Raw genomic sequence first — 24,256 nt, forward strand, 5'->3', positions numbered from 1 at the left:
ATATGACAACCATGATGGCAGCGGCGATGTATATTCTCACAGCGAAATCGTAAATAACACGTAAATTGTATACAGTCTCTGCTCTGTGCCTCGCGGGAATACTGGGAATATCAGTCTGTGTTTTAGCTCTGTAGAGAGAGGTTACTCCTCTCCCCTCCCAACGGTACAAAGTAAAAACAATATCAAAACAAAGGATTTTCGACCGTTTCGAAAATTGGGAAAAATAAAAGAACGGAGCATGTGAAAAGTGGACATTAAAAGTGCTTTCATAAAATGAGTGAACCGGAAAATCATATCAATGTTTTGATTAACACGTCTATCGATGATGACCAACAAGAATCCGAAGTTACGACAGACGATGAGAGACTTTTAAGGAAATCTTACAAACCGAGAAATAATTTTCCGTCGTATTCGAACGAAGATGTCAACGTTAGATTTAGGGTAAGAATTTTTTGCTGTAATTTTATTGGTATTAAATTTTTCGTGTCGCACGTTTCCATAAATGGAAATAATAGTTAACCTCACACCGTCAGTTGTCAAAATAAACTTGATTTCAATTTTGTAAAATTTTTTTCACGTCAACAAATAAAATAAAAACTTTCACTGTTGAAACTATTATTAGCATATGAACATCAGCAAATAATCGATATTCAACAATATTGAATCATAAAATTGATATCACACTTGATGGATAATAAATTTTTATGTATTTAAACTTTTATATTGTAGAGGATCAGCTTTGCTCCCACAACTTTTAGCAAACTTCTTGAAAGTGTGTCGCACAGGCAGTCCAGCAGATTATCCTCAGAAGAGATCGAACCTGGATCAACAAATTTTTTGTCCACAAAATATGAGGTAATTTCAGTCAAATTATCCAATTTTTGTGATCTTACATCAAACAGAAATTCTGTGTAAATAAATATCTAACGATATCAGCGTGTCTGACTAATTAGTCACAGCGAATGAGAGAGTGCTCCCAGCTCCATAACTCAAGATAAAAAATTATCTGTTCTACGGCTGGTTGAGTTTGATGTGCTATATACACATCACACTGGAGATAAAAGTGTCGCTACTTTTTAAAATCAATTTTCAGAGTCTCGACTACGATCCTTGCGAGAATAACCTTGTCCAGGATGAGGAGAGGAAAAAAGGATACAAATTTATAGTTAGAAAGAATTTTTCACGATGGTTTATATTCCTGTTGATCGGGATTTTCACAGCCATGCTAGCTTGCTTCGCAGATATATCAATAGAACAATTGTGTGACCTCAAATACGATTACCTTAAAAAACGTATCCTTTTTCTAAACGAATATAAGAAGCCGAGAGTTTGCTAGCAGAAAATTATCATGAAAATTGTATTTTCCTTACAACGTTGATCAGTGGTCGATCAGTGCGTGGATGATCATTGCCTGTGGCTACCGTATATTGCATGGGTCTTATTGAACGTTGGGCCATCATTAGTGGGAGCTGTGCTTGTTGCTTATGTTGAACCTATTGCAGCTGGGAGTGGGATTCCTCAGGTCAAAGCTTACCTAAATGGTATTAAAGTACCAAGGGTTGTCAGAATCAAAACGCTGGTCGTTAAAATTCTGGGAGTTATTAGTACCGTTGTCGGAGGACTCGCAGGAGGAAAGGTAAAAATTGAAACTAAAAATTGATTCACTTTATTTGAAAATATATAAACATTGAAAAAATCCATGGGTTTTCCCTCACAGGAAGGGCCCATGATTCATGCTGGAGCTGTAGTTGCAGCTGGAATTTCACAAGGCAAAAGCACAACTTTCAATAATTGGGATCTTCGGATATTCAAATATTTTAGGGAAGATCATGAAAAAAGAGATTTTGTTTCTGGTGGAGCGGCTGCTGGCGTATCGGCTGCTTTTGGAGCACCGATAGGTAATTTTGTTCATCTCATTCGTTCCAATCACTGACTATTGTTTTTAGACTTCGTGGTGATACTGAAACTCTTTCAATTATTCTTTTTTGACAGGTGGAGTACTTTTCAGTATTGAGGAAGGTACAAGCTTTTTCAACCAGTCTCTAACATGGAGAACATTTTGTGCCAGCATGATATCGACATTTACGTTGAACATAATACTGAGCGCTTATCACGGTCATCCCGGAGACCTTTCCTATCCGGGTCTCCTGAATTTGGGTAAATTCGAGACAATTCCGTATCAAGTATACGAGATTCCATTGTTCATGCTAGTTGGAACAATCGGCGGTTCGTTGGGAGCATTGTGGAATCATTTGAATTATAAAATGACATGTTTCCGGATGAGATATATGAAACCAAAATGGCTAAAGCTCATCGATGTCATAGTAATTGCCGTGGTGTCAGCTACTATGGGTTTCATGATGATTTATTTTTCAAACGATTGTCAACCACTCGGAAAAGATCCCACTAAGTTTCCCATCAAATTGTATTGCAAGGAGGGAGAATATAGCGCTGCTGCTGCCTTATGGTTTCAAACGCCTGAAACTACCGTTCGCTCACTTTTCCACGATCCAAAAGGTGAGGAAACGATTGACAAAAGTTTTATGTTCGAATTTGTAAAAGCTGCTCAAAGAAAAAAGGATTTTGAAATAATTGACTTCATTTCAATTAACCGAAGTAAATTATCTTCTAAATCACAAATAATTTTACTCTGTAGGTTCCCACAACGACGTGACACTCGTGGTCTTCGTAATTCTTTATTTTTTCCTGGCTACTTCAACTTTTGGTCTCTCGATGTCTAGTGGGCTTTTCATTCCCACCCTTTTGATCGGCTCTGCCTGGGGAAGGCTGTTTGGATCCGGGTTGTCAAAAATGATTCCCACTTGTGTAAGAGAATCTATCATTAGCATTGTAAAAGAGAAATTTAATACAAAAATTAGCTGTAAAATACTGATCTACATTTTGCAATTTTGTAGCCTTTTTTCGTTCCTGGGAAATACGCTCTGCTTGGAGCTGCTGCGCAGCTCGGTGGAGTTGTCAGGATGACCATAAGTTTAACTGTTATTCTTATCGAAACTACTCAAGGAATTTCTTTCGGTTTACCCCTCATAATCGTTCTGATTATGGCGAAATGGGTCGGAGACTTTTTCAACGAGGTTCGTCTATTTTCTGAAATACTTTTTTTAGTCTAGCGATTGGAGTTCATTCGAATTCATTGACACGAACGAATATTCAATGTATTTCCAGGGAATTTACGAGATACACACACAAATGGCTGGAGTTCCCCTGCTTCCTTGGGAAGCACCGCCACTATCGAACAATATTTACGCAAGTGAGATTATGAGTCACCCGGTGGTAACGCTCAAAACAACGGAAAACGTTGGTCACATACTCGAGCTCCTGAGATGCGTTACGTTCAACGGATTTCCTGTGGTCGATCCACCGTCTGCTGACGGGGTATTTATTTTTATTTTTTACAAATTTAATCATCAGTCCAGATTAAATGTTTCATCCTGAGTTTATTTTTGAGTTCCCATTTTCCTGAGGATTTCAACTCAAAGTTACTCGGAATTGGAATCAAAATATCGCGTAACACGTAACAATTATTTCAGGACGAAATAAAATCGTACGGTCGCTTACGAGGACTCATCCTACGATCGCAGCTGATCGTACTAATAAAAAATAAAATATTCAATGAGAACGACGATGCCAGACAAGCTTCTTTCGATATAGAAACTTTTAGGAACGAATATCCACGATATCCTACGGTCGATGAAATCAATATAACGGAAGAGGAAAAAACGTATACGGTTGAGCTACGTCCGTTCATGAATCCTTCGCCATATACGCTGCAACACGTGAGTAGAAGAATTTCTATTGAGAAAATTTCTCTGACGAATTTTCTCAAATTATTTCATAAATACGAATTCATGGTTTGTAGTCTGCAACTCTTCCACGTGCCTTTCGGCTTTTCCGAGCTTTGGGTCTGCGTCATTTGCCAGTGGTCAATGACATTAACGAGGTAAGATTTCCGATTGATTCACTGTTTTTCCAAAAATATCAAAAATATTGATTCGACAATGAAAAAATTGTGAATTTCAGGTAATTGGAATGATCACTCGTAAAGACGTGGCAAGATATAGAATTTGGAGACACTGTGGGAAAATGGGTTTGGATGAATTGTTAACGACCAACAAAGCGTAAAGAATTGTTGAGTCTCAAATTTATTAAGTTACCTTCCAATTCCAACTGTACAAAATACGTATAAGTTAAACTTGTATATTTTATGGAGTAGCTTGTCTTGAACATTCATTGTCGTTATACAAGCATGTACATGTTCAAATAATTCACACGTTTAGAATAACTTTTTACAAATCTCATTAATATATCAACTGCCCGCTCAAACGACATTATCTTTTTGTATCAAAAACATATCGTTTGTTTCTCATTTATATTTTTCAAAAATTCTAATACTTCCAAAGAATTTTTTTATTGTGAATAAAATATTTATTCCATGGATTTGTGGTACTAATTATTTACAAATAATTCCCAACCCAGCCAGGACCACAGTCGAAAAAACAAATAGACTGGAATTATTACTATTGAGAGAAGAAAATAATACTCATAGTTCGAAATGTACATGATCGATGATTTGTTTTACTCCCAGCTGTAATGTTCCATGAATTCATGTCATTTCAGGTTGCACGTCGTATTCAATTTGGTGAACAAAATGTCTGAAAAAGTTTTGAAAATACTGTCTAAGATTTGGATATTTTTTTGATCACTTGTCTAAATAATTCATGGGTTCTACTTTCTGTTTTCAACCCTCAAAGGACAGTTGAAGTCTATGATACCCCAATTTCAAGATCAAACTTGAAAATCATGTCAAAATTTTACTACAGGAACTTTATACTTCAAGAATCGTTGACAAAATTACTCTTTTTGAGTCAAATTTATAGACAAAGCCAAAACAGAAGTATTTTGAAGGTTAAGCTAGCAGAAAAAACTCAGAACTTCATTCATTTCGCTTGAATTTCTTGAAAATTTGATAGTTTTCAATACAATTTACAATATGTAACAAATTTGTTGCGAGGCATTTAAATTTGCAATGACGTGTAATTTTTTCTCGGACCCACAGTTGATACATGTGACTGGAGGTTAATTTTTTGGTGACGAAGATCGAATGGATCGAAAGTCTTAATTCGTATACGAAAATACATGGTCAATTAATCTCGAGTTTCTATTTCGGGAGTGAATCACCTTGAGTCAGAGATGCGTATAAGTTGACACTTACGGAAGAGGCGACAATCTCTATGCTCGTCTCTCTCTTTCTCGCTCTCGAGCGTGGTGGGACCTTCTCCCTCTAATCTCCAATAAAGCAAGACCTTAGAGTTTTTTCCGCTAAACTGTACCACCAGTGTTAAAAAAAAGTGCCACGAGCCAAAAGTCTTACGTCGGTGCGTGTGTGTCTCAACGTGGACCTCAGAGTTACGAGAGAGTCCTGGTTGAGTCGAGTCTCCACGAATTTCTCTTTCGAACGTGGGGTGATAAAAATATTCAGAAATATTGTTTCGATCGAGACGTTATCAAATTACTCGGCGAGAAGTGTGTGTGACGTTTTTTTTCTCATCCACACGTGATTCTTCGCTTTCTACATCACGATAAAATCGTCGGCCATTGTTGTGATTGGTGGCGCGAGTGAAATAAAAAACAAGAGACGTGATTCGCCATGCGCTCTGGCGAGGGGCTCAGACGGCGGGAAATTTGAAAAGGTTTTTTCGTCTCGGTCAACAAAAACATGTTTTTAATAAGAAATAGTAATTTCTACGTTGAATTCAGTGGATCTAAATCTTGATGCACGGAAGGTCGATCGATTGAATGACGAAATTGACAGAAAAATATTTCCTTGGGGCGGGAGCTTCGGTAATCGTGTTTGAAGAGTGCTCTGTGAGAAGGAGAAAGAAGCATGAACGAGAGCACGCGGTGGACAAGGTGCGAAGAGTCCGAAGGAGTGACGAACGGCACGAGCAACGTTTATCCCGTGGACAATAGAAAAAGAGGAAGGAGAGGATCGACCAGACCTCACGAGACCGAGGAAGAAGCCATCATAAGGAGATTCCACGATGCTCAAAGAATGGCGAAATTTCGAGCCAAAAAGAGGAAAGCAGTGGAAGAGGCGAAGGCCATGGACGCTTCGAAATTGTCAGAAATCGCTTTGATCTCCGAACTGAAGAGACGCAACGTCGCCTTCCAAATCACCAAAACCCCAGTTTCCACGCCATATCAAAACAAACCAAAAACTCAGGAACCCATAAAAAGAGAAACTTCACTCGCCACTATTTCACTGGTCAACGGTAAAAGCAAATATTCACAGCTGTTGTCGGTCATCGAAGAACTCGGGAGAGACATCAAGTTGTCTTATGCCGGGAGTAAAAGTTCCGCTGAAAAATTAAAAATGGGCATCGTCCAAGCGAGAACGCTAGTCAGAGATTGCCTTTTAGAGACAGAAGTCAATTCCCGACAATAATTACTTCCGCCCATTTTTATTCGTCGTTTACATTATTTACGAACTCCTGCGAGCCAGTACTTTTATTACGTTTACCACACAGAGAAGTACAAAAACGATGTTCCGCTGCTCACACTGTGAAATTATCGTTAAAAGTCTCGAACCACTCGAATATATATTTTTCCACGCCAAACACAAACCGTAGGAATAAAATTTAACGTATGACAGTTCACCAAAGAAACACAACAAACTGAGCTGAAAAATATAGAGAAAAAAAACTATTTTCATCATACAACTCTAAAATGTCGATTTTTCAATCACGATTTTTGGCTCTTCAAACTCAATCAGAGTGAAGTAAAACTTTCTACCTCGACGACCAAAAAATAAAACACTAACAAAAATGTATTTTACATACGAAAAATTCATAAAATATATTTTTTTTCCTTAGTGATAAAATGTAAGAGAAAATATACAAATTCGATTTTTCTTCCAAGCTCCCCAGAAGCCATAGAATAATACGTTGAATTTTAGAGAGCAGAAATTCTGATAAACACTGAAGAAAATCGATATTTCCCACCCAACGTACAAGACTTCCTCAAAATAATGCGTACCTTATATAATCCATCGAAATGTATGTTAGACCAAGTACAAATTACGAATAACGAGAGAATACACAAAAGTGTCTGTAATGTTTGCTGAGAGATGATATGCTCAATATGTTTACACTGTGCAATAAATTTTGTGCTAGTATAAATACGTAAAAGACGAGATATTTTAATAAGTCTTCGAGTTTTATTTTTAAGAAGACTAACATTGTTGTATTTCAAATAAAATGCTTAACAGATTGTAAAAAAAAATTCTCAGATTTACGAACTCACTCATTTCTCCGAAATCTCCCTCGATGTCGAACAATACATTTATAATCATGAATAAATAATTATATGATGATGACTCAGGAAAAATGAATTTTTAAGTGATCGAGACGCTTTGAACTGAATCATTTTTATACTTACAGTGAAAAATGTTTTTTTCTAGAAAATAATTCGAAAAATGTTCACGAGTTTTGTGGAATATCATTGAATAATCTAATCAAAAATAGTTTATTTCATTAATTAACATGGATAAACTCGTTATTCTGTAGTAAAGTGAATCCTGTATATAAATATTCTCATTCTTCCAAACGAGCGTCTCAGGTATTATTCTACATTCCGGTAGGTTCAATAAGAAATGGGAGAGAAAAGCGACGGGTAAGAAAGCGTTGTATCGGAGGGGATAGATCGGAACGATAATTATTTCAAGTTGAACGGAATCGGAGAGAGAAAAGAAAAGAGATGGAAAAGTATGAGAATAAGAAAAGAAAGAGGAAAGAAGGAGACGTTAGTCGGCCGAGAGGAGTTTTTGTTTGTCTCTGTCTGCACCTGTCCGTCGTTAGACGTGAAGTTGCAGTCTAGGTCCGCGCAAAGGCGCTCCAAGGAAGGGGTTATGGTCAATAAACGCGACCACGTCACACGAACAACCAGCCTATCGGATACCCCCTACTTTACCCCTTAAACTTGCTTCAGCGAACGAAAATCTTACATGTCGGCCGATATGAAAAGCGTTGTGCGTTTGTCTGCCGAATAACTCGAGAAATAACGGTTCTCACGTGAAACAGCTGATCGTTCCGATAACTTCGTACAACTAAGATTCCACGTATGTAAAACGGTTTTAATCCGTATTTTTAATCAAACGCTATCTTAATTTATCCCCATTTTCGGTAAATTGACCGAATTTCGTCGGCCATTGTTGTGATTGGCGAGAGACACCAACGTTTCAGTAAAGACGGCGTTCTTATATCGTTGGCGCATGCGCCTGTTGTCAAAAACGTATTCTTCATTCAAAATTTTAAGAAAACCTGCAAGAAAAACGGTGTTGTAATTATTTGTTAACGAATCTCATTTATTCAGTGAGTTTCACCCTTTGATTCACTTTCATATTGTGACAATCGAATAGTAACGCGCAAATGCGGTTATCCATTCAACTAATTTCAGGAGCAGAAAATACTGACAGTTCTTGAAATTTATTGTTTTCGTGATAAACACTCATTTTCGTCGCCGACAAACACAAATTTCAAAATTTTTCCAAAAAAACTAATTGTGACTTTCAAATGTCAGTTTGAAAGTATTAAAAAGAATTTCTGCAGATTCCTTTCATACTTGAGAGCTTGAAATTTTGTGAAACTTCTCTCCAAAAAATGAAAACCCCTCGAGTATTAATATTAATTGAATATTTCTCTATTTTTAAAGTTTCATTATGATGCACAGACAAAAGAAAAAATTGTGTAGTTTCTATTGTGTAAGAGCAACGATGAATGGAAAAATTCTAAAACTTACGATTGAATCCAACTTTTTGAAAATTGAATGATTTCCAAGCATTGAGAACAAAACAAATTATTGTAATGTTCCAATGATGCAATGATATTGAGGCTGACTTTCATCACTAACAAAAATCTCCAATTTTCAAAATTTTAATTTGTTTACAGGGAACGAAAACAGACTTCTGTCAAAGTGGTCGGGGAGGATAAGGAGTCCCCGAAGATTGTGCCTTTTCGTAGTCGGAAGGTATAGGAAAAGATTTGTGAACAACTATTTTTTGAAACTGATTTAAGATGAGCGTCCCTGAAGAAAGCAGCTCTTGCCTCGTGTTATGCCAAAGGTCAAGAAAAAATCATATCTGCAGAAGGTGAAGGAAATGCGAGATTACAGAAGACAAAAACTAATGTCTGAAACGGCGGAAGAACGTGCACTTAGACTTTACACGTCTGCGGAGAGGATGAAAAACGTGAGGGCTAAAGAGACGGAAGAACAAGCAGCCCTCAGAAGAATGCAAGAAGCTCAGAGGATGGCGAGGCACCGAGCCAAGAAGAAGCGTTGCCTGGACGAGAATTTGGCACGCGAGATATCAAAAATAGCAGAACTCTCAAAAAAGCCGGACGCTGCGACGTTTGCACAAATGAGTGAAATGAACATGAACAAAATATCGGCAGAGCTGAAGCAGATGATGGAGCGAGGCAAGGTGCCGGAGCACATTGTACAAATGGCCCAACTCGCAGAGTTCAGTAAAATGACAGAGTTCAATAAAATGAGTCAGGACATGGCGAAGAGATACGAGATGGAAAAGATGGCGGAATACGCCAAGAACACAGAGTACATGAAGATGCAAGAAATCGCAAAAATGTCGGAGATCGCGAAGATGAACGAGATGGTGAAATTGTCAGAAATGGCCAAATACAACGATATGAATAAAATGAACGAAATTGCCAAAATGAATGAAATGATGAAAATGTCACAAATGGTTAAAATGAACGAAGTTCAGCGTATGAACGAGATCGCTAAACTCAACGAAATGGTCAAAATGTCAGAGATGGCCAAGTACAACAGTGACATTGCTCAGATCAACGAGATGGCCAAGGAAATAGTTAAAATGAATGAGAAAACAAAAATGAACGAAATGATAAAAATGGCCAATATGCAAAACGACATTACAAAAATGCCGGAATATTCGAAAATGGCGGAAATGGCGAAACTCACAGAACTCGCCAAGCTCAATGAAATCACCATCACGAAGCTCAACGACCCACCGCCTCCACCCCCGCCGCCGCCCGCTCCGAAACAACAGCAGGAAATCCAGAGAATCCCCGAACCAGTTATCACCGTGCCAAACCCGAGAAATTTACAGAATGTACAAACCGTACAAGCCGCTCAAGCGAGCCCCTCGAGTACCATCAACTTTCCGTCTGTGCCTGGCCAAGGCAAATACGCTCAGTTGCTCGTTATCATCGAGGAACTTGGACGCGACATTCGTCTTTCATACGCCGGTAGTCGCAGCGCTGCCGAACGTCTCAAAATGGGAATTCAACACGCAAGGATTCTCGTTCGCGAGTGTCTTCTCGAGACCGAGCACAATGCTCGACAATGATCTGTCGATACTATTTAGCTATTTAGATTATTATTACTATTATTAATTCGTAGCCCATTTTTCTTTCACGATAACACGATCCAGGGTACAGTGAAACTGAAGAAAGCAGCACGGTGCTGAATTTCGCATCGTTGGAACACACTGAAATGCCTTTTTTCTCTAGTGCCTCCGATTTTTTTGCAGCTTTGAGCTACAAAAGTGGGTTCCTATTAGATGGATGAGAATCTGCAAAAAATAAGTATTTGCACCATTTGAAAGAGAAATTTGTAAAAACTCATTTTCTTTGAGATTCAACGATGCGATTTTCAATCCTGTCGTAAAATTATTTGACGGCGCTATATTTTCTTAAAAAAACAACGTTAAAGTGTCATCATTTTTTCACCACGAGTAATGAGACCTTAAAAGCTGTATTTTCGCTCTTTTTTTTGCTTGTCGTTTCATACAGGCGGAGATAAATCATTGTGAAGAGTTGCCAGGTATACATTGCCGTACTTATTTTCAAATAGAGAAACAGAATACGGATATTTACTTGAAAGGTTGCGAATTTTGGAGCGATTAAGTTTGAGACAAATTTTGACTTTTTTAAAACGAAGACTTTGGAGCTAGAATAGCGGATTTGAGGCATTCGGGATCGATAATAATCGTTGTTTTTTTTAAATTGAGATATTCGGATTATATAAATCAACTAGTATTTACATTATTTTTTAAGAATATTCAAATATAACGTTGAACATTTTCACACGAATACGCTGGAGAATAAACACACTTATTTACGAGAAGAATGTAAACCTTAGACTTTTTCTACGACCGTGAAAAAAAAAACAACTTTTCGTTTCTCATCTTCAATGTCAATTTCAAAGAAAACCGGGATTGACGTGTTTTTCGTCTACTTTATAGATTATTTGATACCTGAGTAAGGCACTATTTTAGTCATTTACCAGTGTAACTAGTTAATTATATTGCTACGAAGAAGAAAAATTGATATAACTGAAACTAGATGCATAGTTAAATAAAATACCGGTTTTGTAATAAATATGCGTTACCATTTCATTTTATCGTCCTAAAATTATTGTGGCCGCCACCATTTTCATGTTCCTATTCGGTTTCATCAAAAACGTAATCAATTTTTATTGGTTTCTATTCTATTTAACCGTCCATTATTTATTCCATTGACTTTTTCGATTTATTGAAAAAAAAATCGTAGGAAAAGATTATTTTAGTCATTAAGGATAAAGTAGGATTTCTCTTAATGCACTGGAATTTACAATCGGTAAAATAGATAACATGATCGAATCGAACCGACGCTCTGCGCGCTAGTCGCGCGTGTAGCGCCGGAGCCCGCATCGAGATATCGAGTTATGCACCTAGCGGTAATTACCTAAACTAAAACATTCCTAAATACCGACAGTAAATGACAAAAATAATAATTGTAGGCGGTAGGCGGGTAGCGAACATAACCAAAGATTGCATTCAAAACGGAGAGCTTGGACTTGGACGTGTTTTGGACGCACGTCGCTCGATCTGCAACAACAATTGTCAATAGCCACAAGATCCGGTGAGTTCTTTTTTCTCAAATTTTGAATAATACTCTTATTTTCGCGGTGAAGGAGCAACGAAATTCGTTATGACGAATAACTCCGAATCTGGAGTACAGAAAAAGCGTTGAACAACAAAGGAATTTACGTTGCTTCATTTGTCAGGGCATATTGATAAGTAAATAATAGAAGATGGAGGACGAACGAAGAAACACCGAAGTGGCGACGAAAATCAATGAGCCACTCATCACAGTACCAAATCCAAAAGCCTATCAATCCAACGCCGTCGCTCAAGTCACTGTTACTACCGTACCAGGACAATCGAAATACGTCCAACTACTCAACGTCATCGAAGAACTTGGACGAGACATTAGACCTAGTTACGCTGGGAGCAAAAGCTCTGCCGAAAGGATCAAACGTGGAATCGTTCACGCTAGAATTCTAGTCAGGGAGTGCTTGGTCGAAACTGAAAAAAGTGCTCGTCAATAAACTACAATGACATGTTCCTTTTCAAAGTTTATAATTCCATAAAAAGAGCCAAATCCACGGTTTGTGAAAATGACAAATTCTGGAATTTATTCTAAGGATTAATTCAAAAGTGTCTTTTTTAGAGCTCAAGATTGGCTTCTTGCGTGGTAGAAATAAGAGCCAAAGTTCGTTTCGATACAGACAAATTAAGCAAAAACATATCTCAACATCTACCTCAATGTTTATCTCAGAAACGGAACTCATATTTTTCAACTTTTACATCAAAAACTGCTCAACGAACATTCCCATTTTAATATAAATTTAGTGTAACAAGTTTTTACCATTCACTAGAAAATTTTATCGCTACGGAACTGAAGTACAAAGAGAATGTTTTAATGTGCGTGCCATTGATAATTATTGACACGTTGAAGTAACGATACTTAAAAGTCATTAATGATATAATTGATAGAAAAGTAAAGAATGTCACTGTCAAAGCGCCATGATATTTTTAAGCTAGAATGTGGTGAATTAAGGTTTGAGAAGTGTGTCAGTAACTTATTGTTGAATCCAAGAATGCTAGTAAATAGAGAAATCGTGGAACCGTAGAATGTAAGAAAAAAAACGCCTTACCACGAACTATAATTAGCCGAATGTGAAAAAGTACAAATATTGCAATTCTGTGAAGCACAAGATTATTGAAAATATCAATAGATTAAGACTGTTAGAACACTGCAAAGAATTGAGTCAACATTCCCCTTTGAACTGACTAACGATGAATAATCATTTGACCAACAGAAAGACAGATTGATCAAGGCGTTCGTATGTTCCTATTTACTTTATTACTATTATTAAAATAACTATTGTCTAGTGTGCCAGAGACTCTACTTCGCCAATTTGTAAATAGATATCGAGCGTATCTAATTTTTAAAGAAACTTTTATGATAGTGGGAAAAAAGAAAAAAATTGTGGAATGACAATGATACAAGACTGGACCAAAGTATTTTCTCAGTACCAAAACAAGGTTTAACGAACCACTCCGTGTACAATTGTACCGTTAACTTATTGTAATCCTGATAGGTTTAATAAAGACGATTATTTCTGAATTGGAACAAAATGAGTTGTTTATTTTTATTTTTTACTATTTCTTACAGCATTTCATGAATCAATATGAATAAGCACGGCAACCATTTCCATCGATCCAATACTCCTTTCATTATTTTTAAAAAATATGTAACTTAAAAATATTTCTCCACTTTGCAATGTATTTATTATGTTTTTGGGTTGCAGACAATGTTTACGACATTGGATAGCTTTGATACAGAATACTCAGCCGATTCTGTAGAATGGTGTCCGGCGGAAGGTTTTAAAGATTTGTTTGTATGCGGAACTTACCAACTGGTTCCGGGTGAAGAAGACAACAGCAGTGGCTCAAAATCCCAAAAAATCCAGACACGTCTTGGGAAAATTTATTTGTTTCGTGTAATCCTTGATGGCAAGTTGCAGTTGGAACAAACTTTAGAAACTGCAGCAGTGCTCGACATGAAATGGGCGCACAGACATTTTCATGGGGAAATTCTGCTCGGCGTTGTTAATTCTATTGGATTTTTGCAAATATTTCGTTTGAGTTCTGACTGTACTCCAGAAATAAAATTAATAACAGAGATTCGGATTCGCGAGTGCGAGGACGAAATTTTAGCTCTTTCCCTGGACTGGAATACAGCCCGATGGATTGAAAATTCAACTGAAAATATTCAAATTGCTGTGAGCGATTCCAAAGGTGCCATTTCCCTTTATTCATTCGATGGCCAAAAACTTGAACTTTGCGCTGTCAAGAAATTACATGAATTCGAAGCATGGATCACTGCTTTTGATTACTGGTCTACAAACGTTATTTATTCAGGTATTTTCGCAAGATTATTTAAATAAATTTGCGAAAATTATTTGAAAACACTGAGTAAAAAAATATTCGAAAATTCCAGGAGGTGATGACAGCAAATTTCATCGACTCGATTCTAGAATGGGACTCGAGTCAACGGCCTCAAACAAAAAGCATGGAGCAGGAGTAACGAGCATACATTCGAACGCTACGAGAGAATTCTCTTTAGCGACTGGAAGGTGAATTCTCGATTTTTCGAGTAAAATGAATACACATTCATTGTAAATAAACTTTTATGTTTGCAGTTACGACGAAATACTGAGACTGTGGGATACGCGGAATCTTCGTGCTCCGATTTCGGAGACAAATCTTCAAGGTGGAATATGGCGGCTAAAATGGGACCCTCATAATCATAAATATTTATTGGCAGCTTGTATGTATGGTGGATTTCGTGGAATCGATTGTTCCGACGAATCTGCACCGCAAATTCTCGCCGAATATAACGAGCACGAGAGCATAGCTTACGGCTGCGACTGGTCGTTTTTAAATGATACTTGTCTGAGCTCTAAAATTCTTGGCGAATCACCAAAAAATATCGTTTTAGTAGCGACATGTTCGTTTTACGATCACACGTTGAAAATATCGAGTTTGAAGCTCGGCGATGCATAGATTTTTCGTCATATCCAAATTTTATCAAATGCAAAATTATTATGGTATTCGCAATCAATAAAATGTCATTTTCACCAAAAACTCAGTTTTATTCTCGTATTTATGCCATCAAAAGTAACAGTCGTACGAATTTAAAATTAAAATGGACACCTAGGAAAGTGACCACGAGAGGCAGTTCGGGCGCCCGGCCGTAAAACGTTCCAAGGCGCCGCGCGTGGTTAAACAAAGAACTATTTTTCCCACTCTTCGTGCCTCCATTTCTGCTCATCTGCTCTTCAGTTGCTCCGGTCGTGAGTCGAACGCGCATCGTGTGATCGCGGGTGTCAAATACAGGGTGAATTTCGGTGATCAATCGCGGTAAGTAATTTCAAACAACATTAGATAAGTTTACTGTATATTTGTAGTGATTTGAAAGAGGAAAGAAGGAAGGAAATATGTTTGCCAAAAGTAGAATAGAAAAGATAATTGGAATGTGGGAAAAAATGTAACGTGAAGTCTGCAGGATCAGCTGTGTGACGGTTTAAGTCCTGGCAGCTTCTCGTTATGACCCAGAAAAGTAAAAAAGCTTTGGCGCTCGTTCAGCTTCAGGATAGCAAAATAATGTAATCTCTGCAGGCCGTGTGTCTCGCGTACGGTTTCCACGAGAAGTTGAAACGGGCTGAACGAAACGAAATATCTTCGATCCTCTTTCACGAAGGCCAAGGTTATAGCCTGCGGATAAAACCACGATATTCGACGCCTCGTTTTCTTTATAAATGCACACTTCGAGGCTCGGAACGTTTGGGGCGGGACATCGATGTTAAGTCAGCGATATTAGAGCCCCGGAACAGCTTAAATTTTTCATAATCTTACAACATTTTCAAAATGATTTCGAGCCTCGTCGTGTTACAACGTGAAACGAGTCCCGAAATCGTTCTAATATTGACGCGTTGACAGGTTATTCGGTGATACTCTGAACCAGGAAAACTTCCATTTCCCCGTAACATTGACAGTCGTGAAATTTCTGTGGCTCGAAAGAATGTAATTCCTTCTCGAAACAAATCGATAATTAGTCGAATAAATTTCCGTCTAAATCCCGTCATACGAAAACCCACAACATTTTGACATTTACTGTCAAGAGGATTCGAAAAATGCGACTGCGTCCAAGCCCCGGCTTGATTGAGTTTTTAGGAGACTCGTTCGTTTTGCATACCCGTAAATACACCAGAGAGCACACACATTTACGCTCCCAAGCGATTTCACAAGCCAAACGGTTCGTTAATCTTGGAGTGGGCCTTGTCAGCGAACAAAAAAGGTCCACGAGCATTCTCGCGGGTAATTTTTAGCGGAGATACACACCGACGTTCAAACGAACGAACATTTAGTCTAATTGAGTTTGAGTGCACTCGCCCCTCGTGGCATTGGACTCTCGTTTTTTTAACTTTTTTCACTCTCTCTCTCTCGTACTTGTATCTATCGCCATTGGAGTCAATCATCCAGCGTCACACTATGACCTTTCTCGTAACCGCAAGGGACCTCAAATATATTGGAGGAATATTCGAGCGCTGACGAAGCAGCGATAGCTCCGAATTTGTTTATAACTTCAATTTACTACACAAAAATCATTTTCTTCCAAAAAAATCATGAAAAATTGTATTTTTAGTTTTTTCAATGCTGATTTGGAGATAAAAAATTATCGAGTCTTGACAAAGGCTCGGAAACGCTTCCTGGAAAAATCTTTCTTTCGAAATCATCTCCGCTCGACCGATCATCACACGCAGCCTTATAATTTGACCCGAAAAAGTCGCTCCCATTTGGCGTGGGTAAATTTTTCTCTCTCGCTCTTTCGTTTACGTTTCTCTGGCGATATCTCGTTGCACGAGCCGCTCATCACTCGCTTGGTACGCCGTCTCGTGTCGTGTTCCCCTCGAACCCTACAGCCTCTCAATATACACCCGAATAAAATCGTTCTCGACTCCTCGAATTCCTCGGAATCATTAAAAATTCCTTTTTTCTCGAATTACCACGAGATCGACGATCCCGCATTGTTTTTCCGTCATTATTATCTCCGCTTCAAAGAGGAAGCGGAGAAATTCGATACGGAAAAATGTCAGTGAGCATTTCTCTTTTGTTAACAACATCAAATTATTTCTACTCCCCAAAATTTATCGTTCGCTCCCATTTTCCCATTATTATCTTTTTTCCGATAATTCCTTTTATTTTTCACTCGATCTCGTCACGGTTTTTGACGTTTCCGCGATCTTATTCTTTCAGAAAATCACGAAATATCCATTTTCATGATTTTTATGAAACGCGATTGAATACTTGGTGAAAATGGCGAGAAAAATGAGCATCGAAGAGTCATTCTGACAGATGACAGTCCCAGCTTCGAGCAGCGTTCGTTCCATTTTCTCTATAGAGACGCGTTTGAGAAACTTTGCGGAATTTCATCGTCATCGTGCAGCCCTCGTGGCACAAATTTCGCTAAGAAAAAGTGGAGGGAGAAAACGCGATGTCGTTAGTCGACGAATAAAAAGCAAAAAGAGGAACAACGAGACTTCCCACAGATGTGCACTTGCACAGATGCGACTATGTTGTTGTTGTTTTGTAAAGCTGTTTACGGAGGCTTGACCCGAGGAGATCGATCGGACACGGAGCTTTTATTCCAAGGAAAATCGATTAAGCTGCTCTCCCCGCTGCTTTTCTCTCTCTCTTATATTCTGGGTCGTTTGTAATCAGCGGAGATCTATGTATACGAGTCGCTCGGTTCTCGAGTGCCTCTTTAATCGGCTCTTTAAGGCCATATTGACTCCTGCCCTCTGAATTAAAATACCTATTGAAATTTAGCAGCAATCACCGTGACGCAGGTTGCCAGTTTGTAAAAACGAGCCTTCCAGACCCTGAAACTCAATCAACCGACTATTTCAGAGACACAAAACATAAAAAATTATTACTTTTCATCCAAATGGACGACGCTGAAGTTTTCAACGTTGGAGTCCAACGAAATGAACGAAAAAAACGTTTTTAATTCACCAATTTTTTATTTCACGAATCGTTGGTGCGGGTGCGGGGTTCGATATGTCGAATAACTGAATTTTAGAACGGTCGATATTTCGAAATTTTAAAAGTTGTCATATCAGTTTGGAGAAAAATAAGTTATTCGAAATTCTTATTCCCGATCGACTATTCAACAGATTGCGTGCTTAATCAAAAATTCCTTCTTTGAATTCGTGTTTACCCGAAAATATATATTTCAATAGTTTTCATTTCGAATGCAATTTTAACAGACCATCCGAATGTCAAAAGTTCATATTTTCGAATTCAAAATGGAGAGTAATTGTTTTACAGACAGACCAGAATATAGAGTAGCAAAAAATCGATAGTGAATTTTTCGAGCCAATAAAACTTAGATATGCGGAATAGCGGTGACTCGAAAAGGCGAAAGTCAAAATGGCGATGTTTAAAATTGGAGATCACCGGTCTGAGTAAGCGAGTGAGTGAGACGCGTGTATTTGGAGCTCCGCTGCGTTTCTTTATTTTGATCGATCGACTTTCTATCGTTTCGCTATTTTGACTGTTCGACTTTTTGGTGTTTCATTATTTCAATCTCAGTAATATTTGATCTTTCGTTATTATATTTTCAAAATTGTGAATTTTCACAGTATCGCTGACTGTAGTAATTTATGAATCGAAACATTAATAGTCGGATTTTCGAAAAATCGATATTTTAGTCATCGTCCTATGGGCGATCGTTACATTCTATTTTCGATGTAAACGTGTTTCGAACCTTGCAGTTTTTACTTTATTTATTTTCGACATTCAAAGTTCTAGTAGAATTGATCTGTCTCCGTATCATCATTCGAAGTTTATAAACTCGAGATTTTAGCTGTTCGAAATTTTAGTCATTCCAACATTTGATCCCCACCCGTTGGTGGAGCTTGAAAAACTACGAATCGCAAATTTGCCAGGGAACAAAATAGGAGAATTATTGGAGAGTTTTTTTCGATCATTTCGTTGGGCTCCAACGTTGGAAACTTCAGCGTCATTCCAAATGGTAAAAACCACAAAATGCTGGTGCCAGCATGCAAAAAATTGGTTCCAAGGACCCCGAAAGTTGATAAACAATCTCGGAAGCAAAAAAAAAAAACAAAAAATCCTTTTTCAATTAAAGATAAAAATGTCCAAATTAATCCCGACATTGCAAATAAACTTTCCACTAAAATGTATCAAGTTTTGTTTCATTTTCGGCTGGCAGCCTCATCGCTTTTCCGATCGATCGGCTCCAACGTTTGCATATCCCGATACAAAATATCGAGGTCCTCTTACCTCTCTATTTTCCCATTCCCATCGTTTAGCAACGTTTCAGTTCTTCCCCCCTTCCTTTCTTCCACTTTATTTTTATTTTCAATTTCCGAGACACACCACGAGACCTGACGTCGTTAAGACGAATAGGAAACGTAAGATTCGATTTATGAAAGCGAGCCTTTTCCCGATAGTACAAAATTCACTCGACTGACAACCTCGGAGCACTCCCTCCGCCTGTTTATGCATTACGTCTGCATAGAATCTGCACCGCGCTGCTCGGAGTCTCGAATAATGCGATGCAACTGGGCCAGCGAGTGGATCATTTGCAACCTGACGTTTGGGCGTTCTTCTTCCACACGAACGATAATTCGGTGACCGTGACAAAGCGAGTGTACACAACTGGAGCGTGTCCGAAATAAGTAATTTCTTTGAGTCCAAGAGTCCTTTTTTCCTCGTTTTTTAATCAGTTTGTGGAAACGAGACGATGTTGCTTCCGGCTCGTCGCGACCTGCTCGCTCTTTCGTCGATTCGTTCGGAGCCTGCGAATGAAACGATCGCTCCGCACGGCGGAGGAGCGTTTCGCATAAAAACTGGGAGCATCGCCCGGAGGTCGGTGATAAAATCGGGAGCTCCCGACGTCATCCGCGACTCTCGGCCCCTTTTTGCGTTCTCTTTTCGCCACGGCTTTTTCGAGTCTTCTCGAGGCTCGCTCGCTTCATTATTCCGCGCGCACGAACGACGCGTGGGGCGAAATTTCTGCTCGCTGGGCTTCCTCACACGCGCGGCCGGCCAGCCCGACTGATCGTGATGCATGCGAACCCGAGAGAAGAAATTCACGGCACGTCTTTGATCGAGAAAACGGTTTAGCACTCCCGCCGCGCCAAATTCCTTCTCGACTCGTTTGTTTTCTCGAAAGCAACGGATTTTCCTTGATTCTCCACACCTTCGGCACGCAACTCCGCTTCGCCGAGGGCGACTCTGATTTTAAGGAGGTGTGCAATCACCCCCGCGCGGCCCTGAGACACTTGCTTCAAATATTTCGAGCTCTTTCGGGCGCAAAAGACTTCTCCAACTTTCGACGATCGCTGGGCGACAGGAACTTCGTCTTCTGGGCCGGAGACTCCTCGAGGTCTCGCGCGCCCGCGGGAAAACCGCAGTTCACTCAACCCCGCTCCGGGGCCCGTGCGCGCCGAAATCCCGCGAGAAAACTCCGCGAACTCCCGAGCACCGGGCACGAAAGTGCATCAAAGTAAAAATGGGTTTGTACCTTTTGAATTTCGCCGCACCAGCTCGGACCTCGGCCCCGCTTTTCCGGCTTTCGTCCCCTCCGCGGAGTAACGAAGTTGCGCGGAGCGCGTGACCGTGGAAACCGGAGCGGAATTTTCCTCGAGAATTCGAGTGAAAATGAATTGCATTACCGATGTGCGGGCGCGGAGACGAAAACTGCGCGTTTTCGGACTCTGGCCTTTTTTTTCGCGACATTTCCGCACGCGCACAAAACCGCAGCCTTTTCGCCGCGCTCCCGAACGAGCCAAAGGTCGGGGGAGCGAAAAGTCGAGGCATCCGACGGTGGGAAATGAGCGGGATTTGGCGCAGGAAAATTCACTCGTCGATGCCGAGCCGAGACTCTCGGAAGAGCCCCATTGTAGTAGCATCACTTTGCCCCCCTTTTCCTCCCGCTCCGGACCCTCGCGCATTGTTATTAGTTCGACTAATTACGCGTAACGGCAATCGAAGCCCGTGGCTGTACGAATTATTGGATTCCGTTATTATACTCCGCGAGGTTTATATCCGCATAAATGTACACACGTTTAACAGTGTGAGCGAGAGTATTATTCGCGGTTATAACCGCGAGACACCTCCGCCATGCTCCTCCCATTGTTTCCCTCTTGGAACCTCGCTACCGGATTCGCCATTATTAAAATTCGCTCTCTTCGTCGGCTCCCATCATCGCCGCGGAGTTTGCATTGTTCCGATGCCGCGTATCAGAATTTGGAAGAACTTCCGCGACACCTTCGAATTCCGTGAGTCGATGTGCTCGTGGTTTCGGTGCGTTGCGGGATCGGGAACTCGAGAAAAATCGTGGGAGTTTTAGTCGAGGAATCTGCGACGAAATTGGGAGCTTCCGGGCCGAATTGGGGCGGGAAAGGGCAAAAATCGTTGAATTTGTCTAAAAACTTTTGTGAAGCACGCAGGTTTGAAGTTTCCGGGGAATCTTGACGTTTGGGAAGAAAATTTCTAAAAGTTTTCACGAAAGGTTGATTTTTAAGGCAGATCGTGCTCGGAGGATCGATTTTTACTCCCAAATTGAAAATATTACGACTTTAAATTAATGTCGGAGTTGTTAAATCGAAATTGGAAATACGTTTTTTCAACTCACCTTTCGGCGAATGAAATTACGAGCCATTCATTGAACGGGGATCCGTCAATGACTGAGTCCCGAATTTCACTCGTCCCTAACTAAAATATTAAAGTTTGTTATGTCAAAAATCGCTTTGGAGAGCGCAAAGGGAAATGAAGAATACGGAAATAAGAAAATGTGAGGTCATCTCAGTGCTCTTTACCAATTTCGTTCCATCTTTAAGGCAACGTGTCTTTTACTGGTGAGACAATCGTCTCGAATTTTTCCCCAAACCTTCATTCGATACTCCATCGTTATTGTGTACGTTTTTCATAAACTTCGCGAGAAGCGTTCATTCGTACGGAAGGATAAACGATTTTTCGCGCCCAGTTCCTAAAATCCTGTGCTTTTATCTTCACATTTAAAGACGTTTGTGCAAATAACGAATGAGAGGAACCCCTTAAAATTTGTTAACGTCAAATTTTCCGGTGATCAGCTTTTTTCGGAGCCTCGAATTCGGGATGGAACTGGGAGCCGAAAATCCTGTTGGGATTGCTCGAAATACGTGATTGTTTACATGGAAAAGCAAGTTGTTGGGGAAGCTCGTTGTGATGAGAGACGAAGGGATGTCTGAGCCGTGAAAAAACGAGTGGGAAACGTGGAGACTGTATTTCAACGGGACTGCTATACATTTCCGTTGACTCGCCCATTTGTTTGTTCGTTTCGCCAAAAGAGACTCGCCCGTGCGCGGGGAGAGAAGCTTTTGTACGTACGCGACAAATGCTTTATGAGAATTTTACTACGGTCTTGCACGTCGCTCTGTTAGAGCTACCCGTTGCACCAGCTTCGCGTCGAGCTTCCCCAAACTTGTGTATATTTCCCAGTCTCCTCGTTGCTGTTCCAACAACTCTGCAGAAATATTGTCAGAATTAGAATTTCACAATTTGTATAAAACAGCACGCTGAACAGTCGAGCAATCAGAAAACGGAAGCTCCAATTTTCACGTCGCTGCAGTTTGCGACGTTGGAGTCGAACAAAATGATGTAAAAAAGCCTCCACTAATTCCAGTAATTCTCCAATTTCGTTGCCTGCCGAATTCGCAATTCGTAGTTTTTCAACCTGCACCGATACTCGGTGAATTAAAACATTGGAGAAACGCGCACAAAAAGCTTTTGCGAATGATTTTTCCTCCAAAATGTCCCCGAAATCAAACTTTTCAGGATTTCAACCAAAAAATCGTTCCCTCCCGACCAAGCTTACGGAAATTACGTTCGGTTCACGAAAAAATTGCTAAAAATGGCAAAGCCGAGGGACCTTTTTTCCCAAAGGACTCCATAAAACGGTCCACAATCCGAAATTTTGACATTTCACCAGAATAATCGTTCCCTTGGAGCAACTTTATAAAAAAAACATTCCCTCCGCCAAAAATGGAAAATCCCAGAAACTTTTTCATTCCGAAATGTCAAAAAATTCCAAAACTGTCGACAAACGCAAACTTTTTAGCGATTCGAACAAAAAAATTGTTTCTCGTCCCAATTTTACGAAAAAAAAACATTGGAAATGCGAGAAACGTCAGAGAATGAAGAATCGAGAGATCTTCGGTAGCAGTGGAACAATGGAACGTCGACGTAACGAGTAGAGAAGCCTCCGAGCTGGAAAGCTACTGCCACAGATCGCATGCATGTGGACAAATTTGATCGTACGTCTGCTGCAAAGTTTTGCGGTTTGTTTCTACTTTGACTGGGTATTATTGCATTTTGTATGCAAGTGTTGTGTGTCACTCGTAGCAGGCGTGTATCCTCGTGAAATGAAGACGGATTAGAGTCTAACTGCATAATGACGCGGTGCATAACCGGAACGAGCCAACGGAGGAGGGAGAGTGAGAGAGACAAAAAGGGAAAATAAGGGAGAGAGAGAAAAGACAACGAAACACGTCGAGCTCGACAATCCTGTTCTCTCCATTCATCTTATTCTTACTTTCTTGCGCGGAGTGTGCGTCCCGCTCAACAAAACTGACAGAAAAAAGCTTTTACGACCATTCAAGAAGCTACTCGCCTATCGAGCGAAACAATTAAACCTCATTTTATTATACTTTTACGATTTCCGCCTCGAACGAGCCTGGGAAGTTACAAAATACTTTTCATTATTCAACGATCTCCTAAAATTTCACGCGAAACTCGAGGATTTTTTAATATCACTCGATTCTTCGTCTAATGCGTTGCAATTTTGTGAGACCTTCCGCTGCGTTGATTTTTAGAGATTTTGCACGTCGACCCTCAAGGTTGGGAGATCAAATTTAAGTGAATTCTCACCCAACGATTTTATTCCGATTCCTCGTTTTTTACAGGCTGCGATGAATTTCGGGAAATCTGGAAATCGGGTTGTTTGTTTGACCAAAAATCTGGTGGGACTCTCGAACGATTTCCCGCGATTCGACGGCTCAACCGAGTCTCGAAAATCTCCGGTTTTCAGTTTTTCGCCCATTTTTCGGTGAAGATTTCAAGTAGTTTCTGGAGCTGTCCCACTTTTTGTCTACGCCATAAAATTTCACAAGTTCGAAGTTCTTTTCGACTGAAGATCGGAAAAAATGGTTAGTTTTAGGATTTTATTGCTCGAAATAATAGTTTCAATGATTTCCGGTGGATTCGTGTTGGGATTCTCGTTCGAGTTAAATGACGCGT

At 39.8% G+C, this 24,256-nt stretch overlaps 5 protein-coding genes across 7 annotated transcripts in view; all 5 read left to right on the forward strand.

The window, feature by feature from the left end:
* Positions 1-64: 64 nt before the first annotated feature.
* On the forward strand, positions 65-4,458 carry ClC-b (chloride channel protein 7). Its single transcript, XM_043425589.1, has 12 exons — positions 65-441; positions 730-855; positions 1,094-1,292; positions 1,383-1,636; positions 1,718-1,898; positions 1,993-2,517; positions 2,657-2,826; positions 2,916-3,095; positions 3,187-3,396; positions 3,552-3,797; positions 3,881-3,961; positions 4,042-4,458. Exons 1-12 carry the CDS (start codon positions 274-276, stop codon positions 4,141-4,143), a joined length of 2,442 nt encoding a protein of 813 aa, XP_043281524.1. The 5' UTR covers positions 65-273; the 3' UTR covers positions 4,144-4,458.
* A 759-nt stretch (positions 4,459-5,217) lies between these two features.
* On the forward strand, positions 5,218-7,416 carry LOC122414377 (uncharacterized). Its single transcript, XM_043425599.1, has one exon. It carries the CDS (start codon positions 5,906-5,908, stop codon positions 6,464-6,466), a length of 561 nt encoding a protein of 186 aa, XP_043281534.1. The 5' UTR covers positions 5,218-5,905; the 3' UTR covers positions 6,467-7,416.
* A 353-nt stretch (positions 7,417-7,769) lies between these two features.
* On the forward strand, positions 7,770-11,435 carry LOC122414373 (shootin-1-like). Its single transcript, XM_043425591.1, has 2 exons — positions 7,770-8,137; positions 8,967-11,435. The coding sequence occupies exon 2, from the start codon at positions 9,131-9,133 to the stop codon at positions 10,400-10,402; it is 1,272 nt and encodes a 423-aa protein (XP_043281526.1). The 5' UTR covers positions 7,770-8,137; positions 8,967-9,130; the 3' UTR covers positions 10,403-11,435.
* A 407-nt stretch (positions 11,436-11,842) lies between these two features.
* LOC122414921 (diphthine methyltransferase) lies at positions 11,843-15,021 on the forward strand. The gene is made up of 4 exons (XM_043426594.1): positions 11,843-11,957; positions 13,693-14,305; positions 14,385-14,520; positions 14,587-15,021. Exons 2-4 carry the CDS (start codon positions 13,696-13,698, stop codon positions 14,948-14,950), a joined length of 1,110 nt encoding a protein of 369 aa, XP_043282529.1. The 5' UTR covers positions 11,843-11,957; positions 13,693-13,695; the 3' UTR covers positions 14,951-15,021.
* Positions 15,022-15,218: 197 nt separating this feature from the next.
* LOC122414503 (uncharacterized) overlaps positions 15,219-24,256 on the forward strand; it is a 40,798-nt gene continuing 31,760 nt past the window's right edge. For all 3 annotated transcript variants that reach the window (XM_043425826.1, XM_043425827.1, XM_043425828.1), the window contains exon 1: positions 15,219-15,307. The gene's annotated coding sequence lies outside the window, so the exon portion shown is untranslated. The remainder of the gene's footprint in view (positions 15,308-24,256) is intronic.

This window comes from Venturia canescens, chromosome 8 (genome assembly GCF_019457755.1).
Source record: "Venturia canescens isolate UGA chromosome 8, ASM1945775v1, whole genome shotgun sequence".
NCBI classification, from domain to species: domain Eukaryota; kingdom Metazoa; phylum Arthropoda; class Insecta; order Hymenoptera; family Ichneumonidae; genus Venturia; species Venturia canescens.